The sequence below is a fragment of the Leptosomus discolor genome, chromosome 6 (genome assembly GCF_034619465.1).
Source record: "Leptosomus discolor isolate bLepDis1 chromosome 6, bLepDis1.hap2, whole genome shotgun sequence".
Classification (NCBI taxonomy): Eukaryota; Metazoa; Chordata; class Aves; order Leptosomiformes; family Leptosomidae; genus Leptosomus; species Leptosomus discolor.
In genome coordinates, this window is record NC_141396.1 from 44654435 (window position 1) to 44674715 (window position 20281).

Consider the following 20281-nt stretch of genomic DNA (forward strand, 5'->3'; position numbering starts at 1 on the left):
ATATGTGTTATCATTTTTGGTAATATGCTTATCTGTGTCCATTTCATAGGCACACCTTACTCCATAGTGGTCACTAGCTACCATGGAAAGGTCCGTGTGACAGCATTTTCTCACGTGTCAGATCTCCTGCTCTTCCTTTGTGGGAATTAATCCCACTAACTTCAGTGAGACAAGACACCTAAGACAGATAAGGTTTTGACCCATTATATTCCTACGAAATTCTAGCTGAACATCTGCAGTATGTTGAGTCACAACTATTTTATTAAAAACAGTACCCAAGTACAGACTAAGTGCTAAAAGAATAATTAAGACTAATTGCTGCAAAGAAAACATTCTACCTTCATCCAAGGATGTGGATGCTAGGCTTGCTAAATATTTACACAACTAACCATCGAGAATGGGCCTGTAATAACTGTCTAAATATATATTTACACGTTTACAAATTAAAAACCAAATCCTTTTCCCACTAATATCAATGAGAGTTTTGTCATTGGCTTTGGTGGAAGCAGGGATTTGGTCCAACAGAATAGTTCTGTCAACTGTTGTGTTTTTCGGGGGGGGGGCGGGAAAGGCATTTCCTCTATCCTTTTTCTTTCAGAACACAGCTAAGGGGAAGATAAAATTTAAACAACTCCACTGCATTCATTTTAAAGTCTAATGTAAACCTACAAAGCAGGAACATTGAGTTAAGGCTTGAAGCTGATTAGTTTCTAGTTTTAAGTGGAAGGATAAGAAGAGTACAAGGCAAACAATTCCTTTGGAGAGAGAAAGTGTATTTTGATTACCTCTTCCTTTTATTGTAAAATCGTTCCTCACCACACTACGAGTGGACTCCAAGCATCATTGTTAGCCGTTAAGTCACAAGAACCAAAGCTGAAGTATGGATAAAGCAGCAAGATCATAACACATCAAAGTATCATACATACTGAAGAAATTACTCAGCGTCCTTAGGTGGGTTTTTTCCTATAAAAATTTGATCTATGTAAGACTTCATTCACATGGACACTAACAATGAGGAAGTATTTGCTTTGGCGGTAGTGGATCACACATCTGTTTAACTTTGTAATTTTTTAGCGTAAGGTTTCTTGCTGTTGTACAGATGTGAACCAGGTAGCATTCAACTTTTTTTCCCCACTACTGAGGTGTTCGGTGGTCGCTCTCTCCTGGGGTGCTTGTTTCATTGACTTTTGCCACGCAAATCCATTGCTTAGAAGAGCAAGCTTCATTTTTGGACTGATTCGGTGGGTCTTTTCACTCATTATCAGTCGGCATAAATAATAAATCCAGAAAATGTGCTGTATTTGTTGTTGTTTCCTCCATGTGCTTTTCCTCCATCTAATTTAATGTAAACTTCGTCTCCTGGCTCCAAATGAAGAACCACGCTGTTACTGGCATAGTCGTAGTTCTGATCAGCGTCCTGAGCAATCGCACTAGCTCGAACCTATGTAAAATACATAATGAGTGGTTAAGAAAACTCAGGTAATTTTCCCTGCATGGTGAAATTAAAGCATACCCTCAACATTTGATTCAGCATGCATGAGTTGCTACTTTAAATGTCTGGCAGGATATATTGTATGTTTTTTCCTACGGTTATTGCGGATTTTCTCCTACAACACCCAAAACAAAAGGCGTAACGTGCTCCTTTCTCAGTCACCTGATCAACACGCAACTGCTTGTACTCCTGTAGATGTTCGGAGCCTTTTTAAATATAGGTGCGATACTAGCTGGAGATCGGAGACCCGATGCTGGTCGTGTGCCAGTTTTGCATTGATGTTAACTTTTATTTCAGCAGGACAAGTGATTGACGTCAGTGAGGATCCAGGGTGAGGCCCTACGGATACCAGGCTGCGCTTTCTCCAGAGGCGATGTATTGCCATACTACCAATAGGATCATGCTGCAAAAAGAATCAAAAAGCACACACACACCCCCTCCCCCTGCACACTCCAATGCGCACAAGCAGGTAAGGATCCTAGCTGAGGTTTGGAAAAACTGTTATTGCCACATTGCAGCAAGCAAACATTTAATTTCTGTGTGTTGTAAGAGATGCACATTTGAAAAATCACAGGCAAGTCACTATTTGCTTTAAGAGGTTTTCGAACTTACATGTAATTGAGGACTTTTCATTTGGAGCTTTCACTTAAACATACCTTTTTTTCCATTTCTCCCTTGCTGTTCCACTACTGATTAAATTTGACATTACTATCAAACTGGAAGTAATCTGTAATTTTGTGGCATATGTTGGTTTCCAGCAATGAATAGCCTGTGCCATTGTAAGTCTCCAAATTATTTCTATATAATTTGACCCTGTTTGGTAAAATATTTAAACTTAGTTGTGTGTGATTTATTTCAGTGTAACACGTCATCTGCTTGTTGCTTGTCTTTGTTCCAGTGTAGTTACAGAGCAGTAAGTGATTTAGTGGTACTGCAAACCTGAACTAAGTAATAATGCATGACTTGGCGTACTGTATGTGGGATTTTATCTGTTCTGAACTGAAAAAATAGGCTGTAAGTCACAAATTTCCATGGATTCCTTTCAAAGTTTAAATGATAAATTTTCAAATTAAATTTTCATGTGATACGATCTCACATTAATATTGAAACGGTAAAAAGGAGGGGGTTCTTTACCATGCAGGATCTTACGGCATTATGCAGCTTAAATATCAGAGGAGGTGGAAATTCTTTATGCATCCTGCAAGAAGAGTGAGAAAGGCTTGAAGGACCTTCAGTAATGTCAGTCTGCAACTGGAAACTGATACATGGCATGGCAATAAACCACAGCTATTCCAGGGCTTCTTGATCCTGAATTGCCTGCTGGTGTTTACAGAGGCGATCTGTGCTGCTGGTGTTTAAGCAATAATTATTCTAAGCAGAGGGTATTTCCTCCGGATAATGACTAGCAGAGTGGAGTTGAAGGCTCCGGGCCATTAACCCTGGAAATACCCTCCAAAGAAAATAACGGGGCTGAGGCTGTTGCTGTCTGTAAATGGAAAGGGCAAATGGGAAGGAATAAAAAGGCTATAGCTGAAGTAGAAAAGCTTCCATTGAGAACTAGTGTCTCGCATACTGGCAAACAAAATGGCTTAAATCACTTTCCAAATTTCTATTTACATCATAATGAAATGCTACTTTGTGGATTTGTCTAAAATGTAGGTTTTTTGTGCGTAGTAAAGGAGAATTTGAATTCTATTAGTGACTGTCCTAAGGGAATCAGCATATGGACACAGACTACAACAGCGATGGATATTTTATTTTTAAGATTCTAGATAGTACATACTGGCTGAAGAAAAAAAAAGATTCTGGGTACTGAAAGTCTAGAAACCAAAGTATAGATCTTACTGTCCTACATATGAACAAATGCCCTGTAAACCCCAGTGTGCTGTTCATGGAGGTTTTACCTCCTTGCTTGGTCAGCCACAGCAATTTCTTTTTAAAGCCTGGGGGTACAGTCTCGAATGAATTCTCCGTGTACTGCTGCAAGAGGGTAAATGCATCTCGAAAATAAACCACTAATGAACTATACATTTCCTAAGTTGCATGACTGCTCACCTCATCTATCGTGAAGTTACACTTTCAAGCTGCACACGCATACTAGCTAAGCTATGTGATCTCGGCACTTCCCTGTTCGAGCTTTATAACCATTAAAGAAGGCAATGTGTTAACGGTGGAGACCTTGAGGTTCCTCCTCTGCATTGCTTAGGCATGATTTTTTTTCTGTAAGGCAGTCATACACTTTCCATGTTTGGGTTTTTTCATTGTTAGAAAACACTGAATTTATAATGTTCTCGTTGCCAGGCTCTATTTAATGCCTTTTACTTCCAAAGTTTCTGAGCTTTCTTGCAAATAATAGACAAAGTTAACTGCTGTCACATCAGCGTTTAGTGTTTCAAGTATAAATTATAATCAAAAGGCGACATTGCTGCATCAAAACTGTGCCTTAATTTTAAATAGTTTGTTTGCAGACATTTACCTGAATACTTATCTTTGCAGAGACATACACAAATACATACATAGAACCACATGCCTTTTTTTCTTTGAATCACTGCGAGTTCGATTTGTCTCATATGTGGTACTGGAAGTCGTTATATTTGTGAAGAGCTACACTTCAGGCTCAATTTAATATTTATGATTGGTTACTTTTTTTAAAAAGTACTGGTACATATTTGTTTTTCAGGGTTTGGAAAAATGAACACTTTAAAACATAAATAGGGGTCAAAAATTTATTAATATTTTAATTGCAAGTAAAATGGTATTCTCGCCGTGGACAATATTGCCTTTGTGTGAAGAAATCGACGTGAATCTATTACGGTGTATTTTGTTTTACTAGTCCTGGTTTATCTGCTGAGATGGTACTTATGGTAGACGTTTTCTAATCTAATTAATTGCTGCCGATGTCCTCGTTATTCTGTTTTCACAGCACTTCTGAGGAGCTATAAACAAAAGGTTAAGTGGCGTATCAGGTTAATTTACGGGCTGCCGACGCTCCCGCCCGCGCTTAGCGCAGCGGGCCGTGGCGCGACCCCGCCGCCCCGGGAGGGGACGTGCCAACGAACGAGCCCCTTCGCGACCTGCCTGGCGCGGCGGGGACAGCGAGTCCCGTTCTTAGTCCCATGGACGCCGCGTAGAGCGGCCGGGCCCACCCCGCCGGAGGGTGCACGGCCAGCGGCAGCGCGGGGCTCCCCGAGCCCGGCCGAGCCGGCGGCCCGGCCCTGCGGCCCGGCCCTCAGTCCCCCGCGCCCCGCGGCGGCTCCGGCAGGGGCCGACCTGTTGAGCGGCTGCTGGTCCCTCGCCCTCCCGCCCACGGGGGCCGGAGACAGGCGCGAGCACCGCGGAGCTGCCGGAGGCAGGCGCCAGCCCGGACAGAGAAGGGTCGCGGCACCGCCACGCTGTCATAGCTCGAGCCAGTCTGTCTGTGCCCGTTAACTACGTACGGAAGAAGCGCAAAATGGGGAAGAACGGCTCCCCGGGGGCAATCTCACAGGCACAGCCTCTTCTGCGAGCACCGTGGCAGCGTTTACCCTAGGTAAAATGGGCGATTCCCCTGTCTTTCAGACGGTAGCAGGGCAAGACCTTTATTTCGACTGCTGCCACCCTCCCGCGGGGGGTGCCGGGCCGTGCCTGTGCTGGCCGGGCGCCCCGTGTGCGTCCCCGGGGCCAGCCCGTTCCGGGGCGAGCGCTGCGGGCGCCGAGCTCACACGGCTGCCAGCTCTCCCTGCCGGAGGGAAACCTCGCTCCCCCGGGGCCGGGGGCTGAGCGGGTCCGATTCGGCGCCCCGCTGCGTGGGAACCCCGTCCCGTCCCGTGGCTGCTTTCCTCCCCCACAGCTCACCGTGTCCCACGCAGCATCACCCTCTCCTGCGCTCACCCGCTGCCCCCGGCTCCCCCTCCTGCCCGGGGAGTGTCCTCTCCCTCGGGGAACGCCCGGCTCCTGCCCGGGCTCCGCTCGGCCCCGCGGGGGCACCGCTGCCTGCGGGACCACCCCCCGGCTGCCGTCCCGGCCGAGCTGCGAGCAGCGCCCTGCGGCCGCGGGCTGGCCAACAGCGGCCGGGACGGCTGCGGACGCCGGCCAGGTGCCGCTCTGCCCGCGGGCCGGCGCGGACAGCGGGCTGGGAGCGGGCGCCAGCGGCGTGACTCTCGGGGAAAAGAGTGCCTCGAGGCCGCATTCAGCCGGCAGCCCGGGGCCGCCTCGGCTCTGCGCGGAACCCCCGGCCCCTCAGCTGTCCTCGGGCACCCGCGGCAGAGCGGGGCGCCCCGCCTCGGCCCCAGCGCTGGCCGCAGGGTCCCCGCCGGCTGCGGACGGCGGGCGCCGTCTCCCCTCAGCTTCCCCGGCGGCTCGCCCTGCCCGCGCACTGCCCGGACTCGGGCCCCGCTCCCCCGCCCCGCACCGCCTCCCGCGGCCGACTGGCTCCCCCTCCCCGCCCGCCGCCCGCTTCCCGCCCTTCCCGCGCCGCCCCGCTCCGCCCGCTCCCCTCACGGAGCTCGCTTCCCTCAGGGAGTCCGGCTGCGCCCGGGCGCCCACTGTCCTCAGGGCACCCGCTCCCTCAGGGCGCTCGGCTTTCTCCCCCGGGCGCCGACTCCCTTCAAGACGCCCGCTCCCCTCAGGAAGCCCGGCTCCCCCCGGGGCCCGCTGCCCTCACGGCACCCGGAGCCCTTCAAGAAGCCCGGCTCCCCCCGCGGCGTCCGTTGCCCTTATGTCCCCGGTTCCCCTCAGGAAGCCCGGCTCTCCCCGGGCGCCCCCTGCCCTCATGTCCCCCACTCCCGCCCAGCGCCCGGCGCGGCGCCCACCTGGTTGTTCTTGCAGAGGTCGGCCCACATGCTGGTGCCGTCGCCGCCCCGCATGAGCACATGGTAGGTGAAGAAGTAGATGCCGGGGATGGAGCAGGTGAACTTGCCGGTGGTGGGGTCGTAGTGGTTACCTAGGTTGGTGACCACGTCGTCGAACTTGAGCACCTCGTAACCCTCGTGCTGCCTCTTGAGGCCGGCGTAGAAGGCGATCTTGGGGACGGTGCTGTAGGTGGCGGCGCTGATGGCCCCCGCCGCGTTCAGCCCCGGCGCCCCGGGGGGGCCCGGCAGGCCCTGCCGCCCCGGCTCGCCTTTCTCACCCGGCGGCCCCACCGGGCCGGGCGGCCCCGGCTCCCCCGGGGGGCCGCGGGGCCCCGCTTTGCCCGGCCGGCCAGCCTCCCCCTTGGGCCCCTGGATGAAGGTGGGCAGGGACTGCATGAGGCCGCGGTCGGGCGTGGCCGCCGTGCTGGGCGCCTTGGTGCCGCCGTAGGGGTCGCAGACCATGCGGCAGGTGCCCAGCATCTCGTAGTGCGCCGAGGTGCCGGCCGAGCTGACCAGCACCGGGATGAGGATGACCAGCAGCAGCACCATCACCACCCCCAGCGCGCCGGCCGCTATCAGCCGCCGCCTGCTGCCCACGAGCCGGCTCAGCGCAGGGCGATCCTCTTGCCTGCTTTTGGACAAAATCTTGATGGTTGGTCGGGGACCTCCTCAGAGCCGAAAAACAGCCGAGCCCGCCCGAGCTCGGCTCCCCAGGGGCTTCGCCGCCCTTCCGCTGCCGGTGGCGGCAGGGGCTCTGGCGGGTCGCGGGGCTCCGGCGGGTCGCGGCGCTCCGCTGCGGCCGCTGCAGCCGCCGGGAGTGAGAGGGAGAGGGAGAGGGAGCGGGAGCGGGAGCGGGAGAGCTGCCGCCGCGCCCCGGCCGCCCGCACTTTTATGCTCCCGCTGGCGATCGACTTTTTTTTTTTTTCAGGCTGTGCCAGTCCGAGTCAACTTTCCCTGGAACTTGCCTTTCCTCTCGCGATCGCCCCGCTCGCCTCCTCGCTCGCTTTTTTTTTTTTTTTTTTTTTTTCGCAGAGACGACAGTCCTCAGCGGGGACGCGCCTCCCGGCCGCCCCGCCGCCGCCCCGGTCCCCGCCGCCGAGAGCCCGCGCCGCTGCGCCGCGCCGGAGCCGGAGCTGGAGGGAGAGCGGGATCCTGCCCGGGTGCCACCTGCCAGGAGAGGAGGAGGCTGACGAGCGTGCTGGAGGAATTTATAGGCACCCAAAAGCGCAGGGGAAAGGGGAGCTGCTTTGGCATCTCATTCCAGCATCTGCTCTGCTCTTCCCACTCACAGAGAGTTTGGCATTACTCTGGCAGTGTGGGAAATATTTTTTTTTTCCCTCTCTCCCTCCCCCACCCCTCCCGCAAACGGATGAACAGTGAAATCGTGAGCCTCACTCACTAGCTGCATCTTGCGATGACAGCCCTTTCTGGAGCAGACCGAAAGGAAGAGATGTGCTTAGCAGCCTCTGGGTACCCTTCAGGTCACCGATGGAGAATTAAAAGGTCAATCCACCTCCTGCTTAATGCTTCCCTGAGGCCACCCTGCTATATTAGTGTTTTCTGGGAAATACCGCTTTAAACGTACGGATGCTTTACCGTTACCGATTGTCCAAGGGGAAGTTACTTGAAAATATACCTCCCACCTCGCTCAGCAATAGCGATTAGCATCTCTCACAATTTTGGATCTCCATCTTCCCTGCTCCCCAATAAAGGCAGAGAAGGAAACAGTTCTTTCTGTGAATTAAACCTGACATACTCCTCACCGGCTGCAGTGTTTCCTGGTGTGAAAGCCAGCCACCGCTTTGCTAGCAAACTGACACCAAGAGAAAGAGTTCCCTTTTGTTTAGAAGTCAAAGGAAAGCGCGGGACATATACAGATCAACAGATGCCTGGACCTGAGAAAAAGGTCTCTCTGGCTTAACTCGGGGGCAGCAAAATGTTTTGTTAAGTTTTGTTTTTTTTTTTTTTTTGTTTTGGTTTGTTGGGGTTTTTTGGGGTTTTTTTTTTGTGTGTGTGAACGGTTTCTCCTCCCCCAAGGGCTGGTGGGCATCTCTGGGGCTGATTGGGAAGGTGAATGTGCAATCTTAGTGGCATTTCTCCAGAGAAAATATTAAGGGACTTAATGTCCTGCTTACAGATATACAAGGTACACATAGAGCTGTTTAAATAAACAAACGGAATTGATTCCTAAATCATACTTCTGTATTCAGGAGCAATGGACGTCAATCAAATGCGGGTGACATTTGCCTGTCAATACAGGGATGATGGGTGGAAAGAGTGTGACTTATTACAGCAAGGCAAGAATCAGAAATGAGCAACAGCGGCAAATAGGACAGCAACCAAATAATAGCATCTCCAGTGATGATCAGAGGGCTGTGATCTTCTCTTGGATTTTATTAGCACGAATCCCCTCTCCCCTCACCCATTCTCTTCTCTTTCTTTTCTATTCCGCAACACAATAAGGTCAAACAAGCAGGTGGTGGGAAACAAAGATTCATTGATTCTTCCTTTTAAGCAGAAATGTCAGCAGCTCCTTTTGCTCTTTCCTGAGAGACTCAAAGGCAGCGAGTGCGTCCACACCACTGCGTAGCGATGGGCCAGCCCAGCTCCTTATCTGCTCAGAAAACTCCCGATAAAGCTTCCGTTTCCCACACTTGTAAATACCCCTCCCAGGGTTTTTTTTTTCTTTCTTTTTTCTTCAACGCTCTGTCTTAAAAAAGTTCTTTATCTGGCACTGACAGAAGCTAGCCAGTCCCCCCAGGCAAGGGTTTCCCCTCAGGACCCAGGAAGGCAGTTGAGCACACTTGAAGGATTATATTTCTACCTCATCACGCTCTTCACCCCATAGGAGAGGGCTTTCAACACTGCTCTTGCGTCTGGGCAGGACAAAAAGAAAAGTTGTGCCAAGAGTGATGGGTCTGCCTCAGCCTGCAGCTGGGCCCTTGAGGTGTTGTATTTAGCCATCCCTAACCCAGGTGCTTTTTGTGACATCGGGATGTGCGTAAGCCTCCATTGCAGCAGCCGTGTAACATCAAGAAAACAGCAAATCTCTTCCTTCAGACACACCCCTACCATGGTCTGTCAAGCTGTAGTGATGCTGGGTGACTTATTTGCGTCAGACACATGCTCGGTTCCTTACTCCAGCCATGATAACCTTGATTTTTAAAGTGAGGTCCTACAATACCAACCGCGTTTACGTTCTTAATAGACAGTTTTACCCTCCTGCATCTTGCCAGGAATGCCCATTGACCCTAAATTCTTGCAGACTTTCTCCCAAAGAAGACGGCCACAAAACCCTGAGTAGGCAGAATAGAGAGAACGGGGCAAGTACTGGTGCTGGGTTGTCAGTGGAGCTTGTGTGTTAGCTGGGAACATAGCCTGGGACCTTGAATGCCAGGCCAGTGTTTTGGTGACTAGAGCATCCTTAGCTCCCAAGGAAAAGATGTCTTTTCCAAGGAAACTAAGAATGGGAAACAGAAGGCTCGGAAATTATGCACTAGAGGTCTCGTAGTCTGGAGCAGAGTTAAAGGAAATGTAGAAACCTCTTTTTGCCATAGGACCTTTGTTTTCCTGAAGTGGCGTGTCAAAGCAGTGATTCGCTGTAATTAAGGCTTGGGTAGCATTTCTGTTACCATATAATCTCTTCTCTGTGCTAAAGGCTAACAGTTGAGCTTGTCGGTCCATTCTTAATCTAACCATTGTACCTATGTGAGCTGCTGCCCGTCTTAACATGCTAAATTTCTTCGGATTTTCGAAGCCCTCTCACAGGCTTGCTCCAGCCTTTCAGCCTCTGTGCTTCCCTCCCCGGTCTCTGGGCCTTTATGCATTCAGACCTGCAGCTGGTGTTCGAGCTGTATCCCCTGCAGCTTCTGCCATTTGAATCAGCCTGCCCACAGCTCTTTTCCTTACTGCCTAATTAGTTAATGTTCATACAGAGCCTTAAAGATGTACAGTACAACATGTGTGTCTGTTTTGTGTGTGTGTGCGATTGCCTCAGCGCTTACTTAGGGAAAAATTGGAGAAAACCAAATAAGGACATACCCACTGGCACACAGGGAACACGTTCTGCAGTTGTCAGGCACAAAATGGTTCCTCATGCCTGCAATGTTAGATCCAAAGGGTTAGCCCAGGAAAAAACACTCTGTGAGAAAGGGCAACCCTTCACCAGCTACAGTGAGCAGCAGTAACGTGGGAAAAGTCATATGCTGAACAAAGGAGTGTTCGAACGCTGTGCCAAGTCCCATGCTGCTCCTGCTCATTCCTATCTGCATCTGTTTTGCTCTTGCTTATATTTTAATTCTTTTTTATAAATTATTATTATTTTTAGAGAAGTGTTTTGAATACAGTCAACTCGAAAATGAAGGCTTTGCTACCCTGTACCTTTATAAACAGCAGGCTAACTGTGAATGTAAAGGTTAGCGTTTTAACCTGGGCACCAGTGGTGTGGCCAAGGAATGACCTGCACTCGCTCTTAACAGGTAAGCAGGTTCAATGCTAAATGATAAAAATATAACATAAGAGGGTAGATGTATCAGTGTAGGTGGCTCAAAGATGCCATGGTGACATGGTGGTGACACCTTTGCTGCTATCCTAGGCCATTCCTGTCTCAGTTTGGTTCACTCAGTTTGCTGAAATCTCAGGGCTGGCATGTGTCATGTAGTAGGTCCTGGACAGGACCACAACCTGCACTGGTTTCGGTAGGTGCTTGTACAGGCAGCGTTAGCTAAGCTCTCCCAGAAACTCGTTTTGGTCAACGTGACTGAAGAACATCTGTGTTTATAGTGATGCCCGTTGCCCACTGGATTCTTTCATAAAATTAAGACTTTCATGCTCATGGAAGGAAAATCAGCTTCAGCATAGAACAGACAAAAAATTGTTTTGCTGATTTTTGGGAAACTTTTACCTGTCCTTTGGAATGTAGGAAGTCCTCCAGCAGGTATTCTCCACTGTTCAGGGATTTAAGCCTTCTTTGTGTGTGTGACTGGAAATATTCTAGATTAAATTTTATTGCAATGAATAATGCCCTTTGAAGGTCAGCCTCTGAACACAAAGGCAAACAGGAAAATGATCCAAAGAAAATGTGTCCAGCCTTGAAAGGGTTACAACCACTTTTCAAATCCAAATGAGGGGGGAATTCAGGAGGGCTGTCACTAAAGTGACAGGGCTCAACAAGGAGAATTTGCAAATAAATTCCACATATCTCTTCCTTTTTAGTTTTTAATCTGGAAAGATCAGTCAAACATGACTGGTTACTGGGGGAGAGAAATTAAGATCGAAAGATCTGTCCCCAAGTAATGTATATCATGTTTTGTCTGCTGAATTACCGCAGATATAAAAACTTAACTGTGTACATAAAAATAAGTCTTAAACACATGGGGAGCTAAAGATTACACGTTCAACTGACCAAGTTTAAAGATCTAAAATAATCATATATGACACTTGATAATTGCCAACATGAATAGCATTAACTAGCCATAAAAGACACTCATAATTGCAAATGCCCTTGTTTATTCCAAAGATTAAAGCAGTGGCTGCAAGCAGAAAAGGTTGTTCTTGCAGGTTTCTCCTCTCCTTTCCCAGGTGCCTGCAAGCCTGCTTCCCTCTGTCATCTCCTTCTTCCCTTGCCTCCCCGTGCTCCAAGGCGGCAAGTACAAAGCTGTAGTGATGAATGGGATGTGTACCATCAGCCTCGGGAGTGTTTTTTGGTAGTGGTGGTCTTCTCCAGTCCCAGTGGTGCCTGACAGGTTGATGGCTCTTGCACTGGTGGTGGCGTACAAGTGCAAGGGCTCTCCTTGTTACCTGGCGTCAGCTTCATGGTCTCTGGGCAAAGCTGCACCTGCCGAGACCCTTTTTCTGATCTGTCAACCCTTCTACGTGACATGGACCAACGCTTTCCTTTGCAGGGGGAGCAGTGGTTCGGGTAGTTTCTAGCGAGGTCGCTGAGAGCCATGGCACTGCGAAGGTGCCTCTGAGCAGTGCTCACACCAACCAGTAAATGCCTCCTCCATAAACACCCTCCATTTGCCAGTAAGTGTACTGCATTTCAGGGCCTGGGTTTCAAACAATGAGTTGTTTTACACAGAGCTTCCACCAGCTTTCTTCAGAGCAGCCTGGATACCCAGTGCCCCCAGAGACCATGATAGTGTCTGGCTTGCAGCAGGGTCTGGCTCACAGTAGGGTCCACCTCACAGCCTGAGTCAGCTGCGCTTGCTGAAGACCCTTTTTCTCTACACCCTCCACCTCTCCCTTCCTGAGGATGGGCGTTTTAACTCATCACCCTCTTTTAATGTGGAAGCCTTGGCTTCTGCAACCACCTATGTAACCCCATCAGTGGTTGCCATGTTTTTCATGGAGGCTTTCTGCTTGACCCCCCCTTTAACTCCCTCCTGATCAAAATCCATAGCAGATAACTTGTTATAAGCAGCTGCACAGAAGGACTTACAATGTTCATTAATAAACCCCCAAATATAGAGATATTAATAAGTGCTACTAAATCATGGAGTATTGCTAATAGTGAAGGCTACAGTGTCAGCATTCTTATGAAGATGTAAATAGTAAATACAAAGGGGTGGAAGATAAATGCCTCTAACATGGGAGTAAGATTAAACGACCACTTTGTTCCTGCTTAAAACTATACCAATAAGCAGAGGCATAAATCATGTTGCACTTCTATTAAAAATTATGTCACTTGTTAGAGTCAATCAGGAGGAGATTTCCGGGTGATTTGCCCATGAGTACAATTTTGGTTACCTTTGAAATGGTTATCAGGCTGCCAAAGCTATTAAAAAGAGATGTTAGAGGAAAAAAGCAAGAGCAGAGGAAAGCTTTTCTAAACTGTCATCTGCTATTTACCCTACCTCCTCCAAACCTTAAAGACTCCCTTTCATTGTTCTATGCACCCAGCAACCTTCCTTGTGTTTCATACTAGAGTCCTTTATATTCATCAGGAGGTTGATGGATGGGCAATAAGAATGGATAGCTGGGAGTGGAAAACTCAAAATTAAAATCCCCAGAGTGGCAAGATGCCCAAGAGATTTTTTTTTTCCTTCTGTCACCCCCTCAACTGATTTTCTTTTTGTGCCGTATTACTGATTTCTGGAGTAGTTAATGGTGTGATTTACATTGCAAATTGCAATTATTTCTGATCATTCATTTTTCATCCTATCTGTTTCATTAATTAAAGCAGGAGACTCTTTAATCCCAAACAATCTTCTTTACAACAAAATGGCATACAGTGGACTTTGGCGTGATCCTGCAAGATGCTGAGTCTTTGATTGTGGTAGGCAGCTCTGCTCAGAATTTTGTTAGAATCGTTAGAAAAGGGCGTATTGCAATATTGATCTGTAGGCCTGATCCGTCGCAAATTAGGAACAGCTCCACTGAGGTGAGCTGTAAACAAAGTTAACTAATGCAGGTGAGAGCAGAATTCGGCCCACTATGCATCACATTCAGAGAGCTGCAAAGCACTGGAAGGTACCGTGAGTGCTCTCATCCTCAGAAGGGACTGATTGTGCCAGCACAACGAGGAAGGGACCAGGTTTCCTCATGGCATTGCAGAGATGCGAGACGTGCAGAGGAACTGTTGTGTATGTTTCCCAGCATCACGTATTGCCAATGCCATTATTAATAGGCTGTCCTGTACTGGATGTAACCTTGGGGTTGGTATTTGTGAATTTAACTTACGTTTGAGACCGCACCTGGAATAGCGTGTCCAGTTCTGGGCCCCTCAGTTCAAGAAGGACAGGGAACTGCTTGGAAGAGTCCAGCACAGAGCCACAAAGATGATGAAGGGGGTGGAACATCTCCCTTATGATGAAAGGCTGAGGGAGCTGGGTCTCTTTAGCTTGGAGGAGACTGAGGGGTGACCTCATTAATGCTTATAAATACGTAAAGGGCGAGTGTCAGGAGGATAGAGCTGGGCTCTTCTTGGTGATGGCCAATGACAGGACAAGGGGCAACGGGTGCAAGCTGGAGCACAGGAGGTTCCACATTAACATAAGGAAAAACTTTTTCACTGTGAGGGTGACAGAGCCCTGGAACAGGCTGCCCAGAGAAGTTGTGGAGTCTCCTTCTCCAGAGACATTCAAAACCCACCTGGACGCGTTCCTGTGTGACCTACTCTAGGTGGTCCTGCTCTGGCAGGGGGGTTGGACTAGAAGATCTTTCGAGTCCCTTCCAACCCCAAACATTCTGTGATTCCGTGATTCCGTGATAGTGCATTTAGCAGTAACAACAAAACAAAGAATGCATATCAGAGAGAAAAATCAAAGTATTTAGCACCTTCCAAGATACACATGTGTTCTTATGCAGTACATACACCTTCAGCCAGACTGTTTGCGTTCTTTCTATACGGCAATAAAACTCTAGTATCCACAATTACTGCACAAATCCAAAAAGCACCAGGTAAGAAGAGGATGGCAACGGGCTAGAGAGTGTGACTACCATCTGGGGACTGAGATTTTCTGCTCTCCAGGAAGGTAAAATCTTAGCTGGAATTTTCATGTAGTGAGTCATTCATTATACGTACATTTATAATATTCAGAGACACACACACCCATGCATGTGTATGCGCATGAATGTAAAACAGAAAGGTGTGAGTTTTTCTGGAATCAGAACAGAGCACTAAAACCTGTGGCTATCACAATTCAGCAACCTGCTATTTTGTATGTTATTGTTTATATGTAATCCAAAAGAGCAGGATAACACACACAATATTCCATGAAAATAGTTTCAATCAGTGGCGTGCACATGAAGTTACTCTACTGAGCTAATCAACAGAGTGCCAAACGCTGTGTGCACTTAACACATGAGCGACTCATTGGCCTGACAGGAGCCCTCACTCCGGTGCTACTGTGCAGAGAAGCTCATTGAACTTACGTTAGAGTTTCACTGCTATTTGTGACAATGGAATTTAGCCTGGAATCTTCTGTTTAATTAACTTCAAATTGCTAATGTCAGTCTTTAAATATCTAAAAGAGGTGAGAATCTTTTATCGAGTTCAATGCCTGAGAGAGAAGGAAATAGGAAGAATTTGCACTGAGTATCCTGATAAATGCCAGTTCTCCCTGCAGTGCTGGGAGGAATCAGAAAATTGTATCTGAGGAGAGGGCAGTGCCTCTGAGCAGAGTGAGACTGTCTGACTGGGGCACTATTGTGGACCTGGGTTACAAAGGGAACATCATTTCTGGAGAGCAGCATTTCTAGTGCTAATGATGCAGTGGTAATATGTTGAGATGAACGTAGTCAGGCATCATTTTGAGAATTCATTTTGAACCAGGCACAAGGCAGAGCAGAGTCTGTCTGTGGGAGGAATCATTGTGCTTCAATACGTGGAGCAGCGCTGCAGCTGAGGTGAACGGCAGCAACTTAAGGCAGCTTTGACCAACCTCTTCCTCCAGACAACTTGTCTGGTAACTGCTCCTCCAACATTTGTCTCCCACCAGGTAGGGATACTAATGGCTTTAAATACAAACTAATTCGCTGCCAAATTTGTCACTCAGGTTCCTTTATTCAGAAAGTATGGCAAGTGGAAAGCAATACACTGTTGTGCTGCCAAGCATGGACGCTGTGGGATCCAGCCATCAGACAGCCCAAGTGTAAAGACTTTGAGTCAGAGTTCCCTCCTTATGTATTTAATCATCTCCTTAGGGATTATATCCCAGATTATTTCTTTTTACACCGGGCAGGCATCTATTTGGCATTTAGCATAATCTTTTAATACGTTTCTGTTATTAATTATGTCATTATCACACCTCCTCCCTCTATCTATTACACCTTTCTTCATTTCAAAGTGCGAGGAAGTAGCTAGTCTGAAGCCAGTAAGCAGGTATGTGTCTCAGTGATGGCAGCACATCTGGCCTTCCCTTCCTCTTACTGTGCTCAGTGGACAGGTAAAAATACAGTTTGGTTTTTAATTTATTTTCCAATGAAAATAAACTGCCTCACTGCTATGACTTCAGAATGTCATGTTAGACTAGTCTCCTTTACCTGCCCAACCTCCTTCATCTGCGCAGCTTCAGACGAGTGGATGAGCTGCCCTTGCTCCCTCCTTTGCAGGTTCTCTTTCGTTTGTACAGAGGAGAGATCTCAGTGCAGAGGGTGCTGCTGCTGGAGGGCTTCGAGGGGATGGCAATGAGAACATCACTTGGAGGATTCACTCGTCTCCATGCTGGACAACCAGGCCTGCTGTGTTCCCATTTATGCAGGTGTTTGTGCCAGGTTTCCATGGTCTCCTTGCAAGAACACCCTGAATGCCTGTGGACCCACAAACACTCCCCTGGAGTTGGCTCTTTATCCCTACGCATTTATTCTCCTTGCGCTGGTTTATCTTCAGTTGTCTAAAAATGTAAATGAACTAATTTTCACTTGCTTCAGGTTAGACAGGCTGGAGAACCATGAAAAAAAAGACAAAAGCTGATTTTTGTCACCCTGCAGACAGGCCTGCCATTGCCCCCACAGCCTGTCCCACTGGACACTGCTCGGGCAGAGGGTGCAGCACTTCCTCACCCAGGTGCTACGCAGCAGAGAGCAACTGGGAAAGCAGAAAAAGTATTTGTCATGCAGAGGACACTCGCCACCAGGTGATGGCAATTTTCAGGTAAGATGGACGCTGCAGTTGAGATACTTGAGTCTGCAAAAGGCATGTGTTTGCCTGGCTCCACATGAGAACTGTGGGAAGCGGAATAGAGAGCAAAAGTCTGTGGCTGATCTTGCTGAATGGGACAGATGGCAACCCTTGCCAAAAATAGCTTTGCTAGAAGTAGAACACATGGTAAATTGCATTAATTTTAATAATTGCTTTTTATGCTTTGATAAAAACTGGCAAAGACCTAAAGGATCCTCTACCCGAGATAATTAGCAGATCTCTCCTTGACTGCTCCCCTTTAAAGAGAATACTGTTTTGAGGCTCTTACAGCTCACAAAATCGAGAAGGATGAGGCTGCCCACTTGTGCCAGGAAAGCAGAGTGCTCAGTCGTACGTGTGACCCACAGAGAAAACAGCTTAGCTGCTGATGTACCCAGTAGCTTGAGGCCACTAAAGCAGCACAGAGTTTGATCTACAAGGGACATGCTTGTCTGCAGTCTGGCAACACCCAGTGTCTGTCTGGCCAAAGGATCTTGCAGAGTCACATGCTGAAGGCAAGCAGATCCAAATTCTTAAAAAAAAAAAAATCAGCAAGAGCCTTTTTCCAAAAGGAGAGGCATATTTTAAGATTTTTTTATTTTTTTTTTTTTTATTTTTTTTTTTTTAGCAGTTACACAAGTTTCTAGCTGCTGTAGGGGAAAGGGACCAGACAGCTCCTTTGCCCACTGCAAAGGGGATTTTTGCCTTACCATAGTGCCAGGTACAACTGTCGCTTTGCCATGTGAAAAGGGATAATGGGAAAAGCATGCCTGAGCTGGGCTAAAGGGCACCCTAGCTGGTAAAACAGGCTGTGCGTTCACTACAGCTTCTCACAACAACCTCTGGTCTTGTCCACAAACCTGGCTTGACTGAGAAAGAAATCCTCATATCAACATGAGCTCCACCAGCAAGGATTCCGGGTACAATGTCAGACAGCACCAGCACCTCTTTTACACCAGCCATCTCACTGTCTGACCAAATTGGTTTAGTCTTTTGCCCAGCTACAGCTAAAACAAAACATAGTACTCCAGCTGCTGGCAGTGTCCATGCAAGGGCTGTACCAGGGACACGAAATTGATTTCTAATTGATGCAGTTAATTCAGGGCAGCTGTTGTTCAACTGGGTCTAAAATGACGTTTAATTACCTGGGGGATTTCGGAGAGCCAGCAACACCTGCATTTCTTTCCAGTTCACGGGAATACACGATGTGCTTCCTACTCACGGTGCTACACATTTTTGATATGAATGAAAGATATTCTCTTTTACAGCTGAAAAGTGTGCCTGTCAGTCCAGATCAGAGTCACACCGGGATACAGTCACAAACCTGCCAGAGTCAGGTAGGCAAGAGACCAATGTCTAAGAGCGGTATTTGTCCCTGTTAGCTTAGGGAAACTCATTGGAACTGCAGTTTTGTCCCCCCAAAAAGCATGTGTGGCTGCAGCTGAATGACGTTGATTTTCTTCTTCCTGCCAGGGCCAACCTCAGGCAAACAGACAGAATTTGTGCCACCTGACAGCAGCCTGGGCAGCTCTGAATGTGCGATAGAAATGTAGAAACACAGAAATATGAATGTGTCTGCACGCACCTACTGCCCCGAAAGGACACCTGAGCTACACATTGTTGGTTGGTTTGCAGGTGTGATCTGGAGGAGCTAAATGCTGATTGTTCAAAGTGCTTGGGCAGAGAGCTTGAAAAAAATCCTGCAAATTCAGGTCTCCTCCAGCCACAGGGATTACAGCAGTGAGCAAATTCTTCCCTGTGCAAGGGGCCTGCCTCTCTCAAGTGTGGCGTGGTTTGGTTTTTCCCTCCCTGAGCTGGAACTGAAGCACGTAGGCAGGAGCCCAGCGGGGCTGGGGGGATGCTCTCGCCCTGGCAGGAGTCAGCTGCCAGCCAGCAGGTCTGTGCTGCTACGCTCAGAGTGGGGTTGGCACCTGCAGCTGGAGCCTCTGCGCCCCAAAACACCTCTCCCCCTTCCTGATACCCCAAGGATCTGGTCCTTGTGTGCGTGCATGGGTTATGCTACTGATGCTATTTGTATTTGGTAATTTTTTAAAGCTCAGTGATTTAGACTGACAAATGTATTCTGATTTCCTAATATGTTTTCCTCACATCTTTGCTGTGTTTTTCCATAAGAATTATTCTGTTCAGCAGCTCAGGAAAAAACAATCAACAGCTAGAAGGTATATTCCACTTTGGATTTTTGCACAGAATTACAATGTTTCTTCTTTCTTTTTTTTCCCCCTCCTCTGAAAAACGTATTTGTCTGTGTTTTCCCCACTGGCACTATCCTGTAGCTCTGTGTTTGGCTGGATATTCCCGTACCCTTCGTGTTTTTGTTGATGTTTCTGTGAGGTGTACCAGGTCCTTCTGCCATGCGGCATTACTTTCACTCCCACTTTTTTCCTGCGGCTGCACTGTTGTTTAACAGCCTCTTCACAGAGCACCCCGAAGGCTCTTGATGTTTGTATTGCTGCAAGTGCAGAGCGAAGCCCTCTTCAGACACAGCCATTAGCTGAGAAACGCCATGAGAGGAGCAAAGAACTAGAGAGAAGTGGACATACTTGAGCAAACACTGCAAAGGGGATGAGATATTCTGGAGCTGCTGGGCTGAAACATTTGACTGCATCACAGGCAGCAGATGAGGACAAATTTTTGACTTTTCGGCAAACCTGTGGGTTTTCACTGTAACTGAAGATGAATGTCTCAGTGTGTCAGGAGATGAGAAATCTTAGAAACACCAATAGAATACCAAAAACACTGTGAGGAAATGGAGCTGATTCAGTTTCTTGTCTTACTCAGTAATCAGAGAAGTTGCTTTGATAGCTTGCTAGTGAAACAGGCTTTGTAATTTTTCTCCCAGAAGTTAGCAGCTTTATTGGAATTACTGTGAAGATGCCAAAACCATGCAGGTGGTGGGAAGACTGCATAAACTGCATTTCAGGGCTGACTGGGGGTGACCAAGCCCCCAGCTCGAGCACATATCGATCAATCAAAGCCACCAGCCCGTGCTTGTAGGTCCCATAAATGCAGAAACCCAGCGTGGCACTGGTAGGGTTTCTGAAAAGTGCCCAGGAGCGTGCTGTTACAGCTATACTAGCTAGCTGAGTTGAGCAGGTTTGTGTGATGGCAGACAAGTCATCCTGCAGTGGGTAATTAAAAAGGTTAGATATTGGTATAGAAAGAGTCTGTATGATGAGTGAGCTTTGCTATCTGGGAGCTATTTCCAGCATGATGGATACAAAGTTATTTGAGCATGCTAGGCAGAAAATTCCTTTTTTAATCCATTATTGGCAAGTTTTTGTCTTGATACGATGAACAGGCTAGGTTATTTCTAGA

The 20281-nt window shown here is 48.1% G+C and overlaps 1 protein-coding gene across 1 annotated transcript; it reads right to left on the reverse strand.

Moving 5' to 3' along the window:
• Window positions 1-1261: 1261 nt before the first annotated feature.
• Window positions 1262-6870, reverse strand: C1QL3 (complement C1q like 3). The gene is made up of 2 exons (XM_086466982.1): window positions 6283-6870; window positions 1262-1441 (listed from the first exon to the last, which is right to left on the reverse strand). The coding sequence occupies exons 1-2, from the start codon at window positions 6868-6870 to the stop codon at window positions 1262-1264; spliced, it is 768 nt and encodes a 255-aa protein (XP_086323108.1).
• Window positions 6871-20281: the final 13411 nt, after the last annotated feature.

Excerpts from the sequence above, each read along its gene's own strand:
- C1QL3 (XM_086466982.1), bottom strand. The coding sequence starts at position 6,870 with ATGGTGCTGCTGCTGGTCATCCTCATCCCGGTGCTGGTCAGCTCGGCC. Across the intron at positions 1,442-6,282 it reads ACCTCTGCAAGAACAACCAG|GTTCGAGCTAGTGCGATTGC; the intron begins GTGGGCGCCGCG and ends TATTTTACATAG.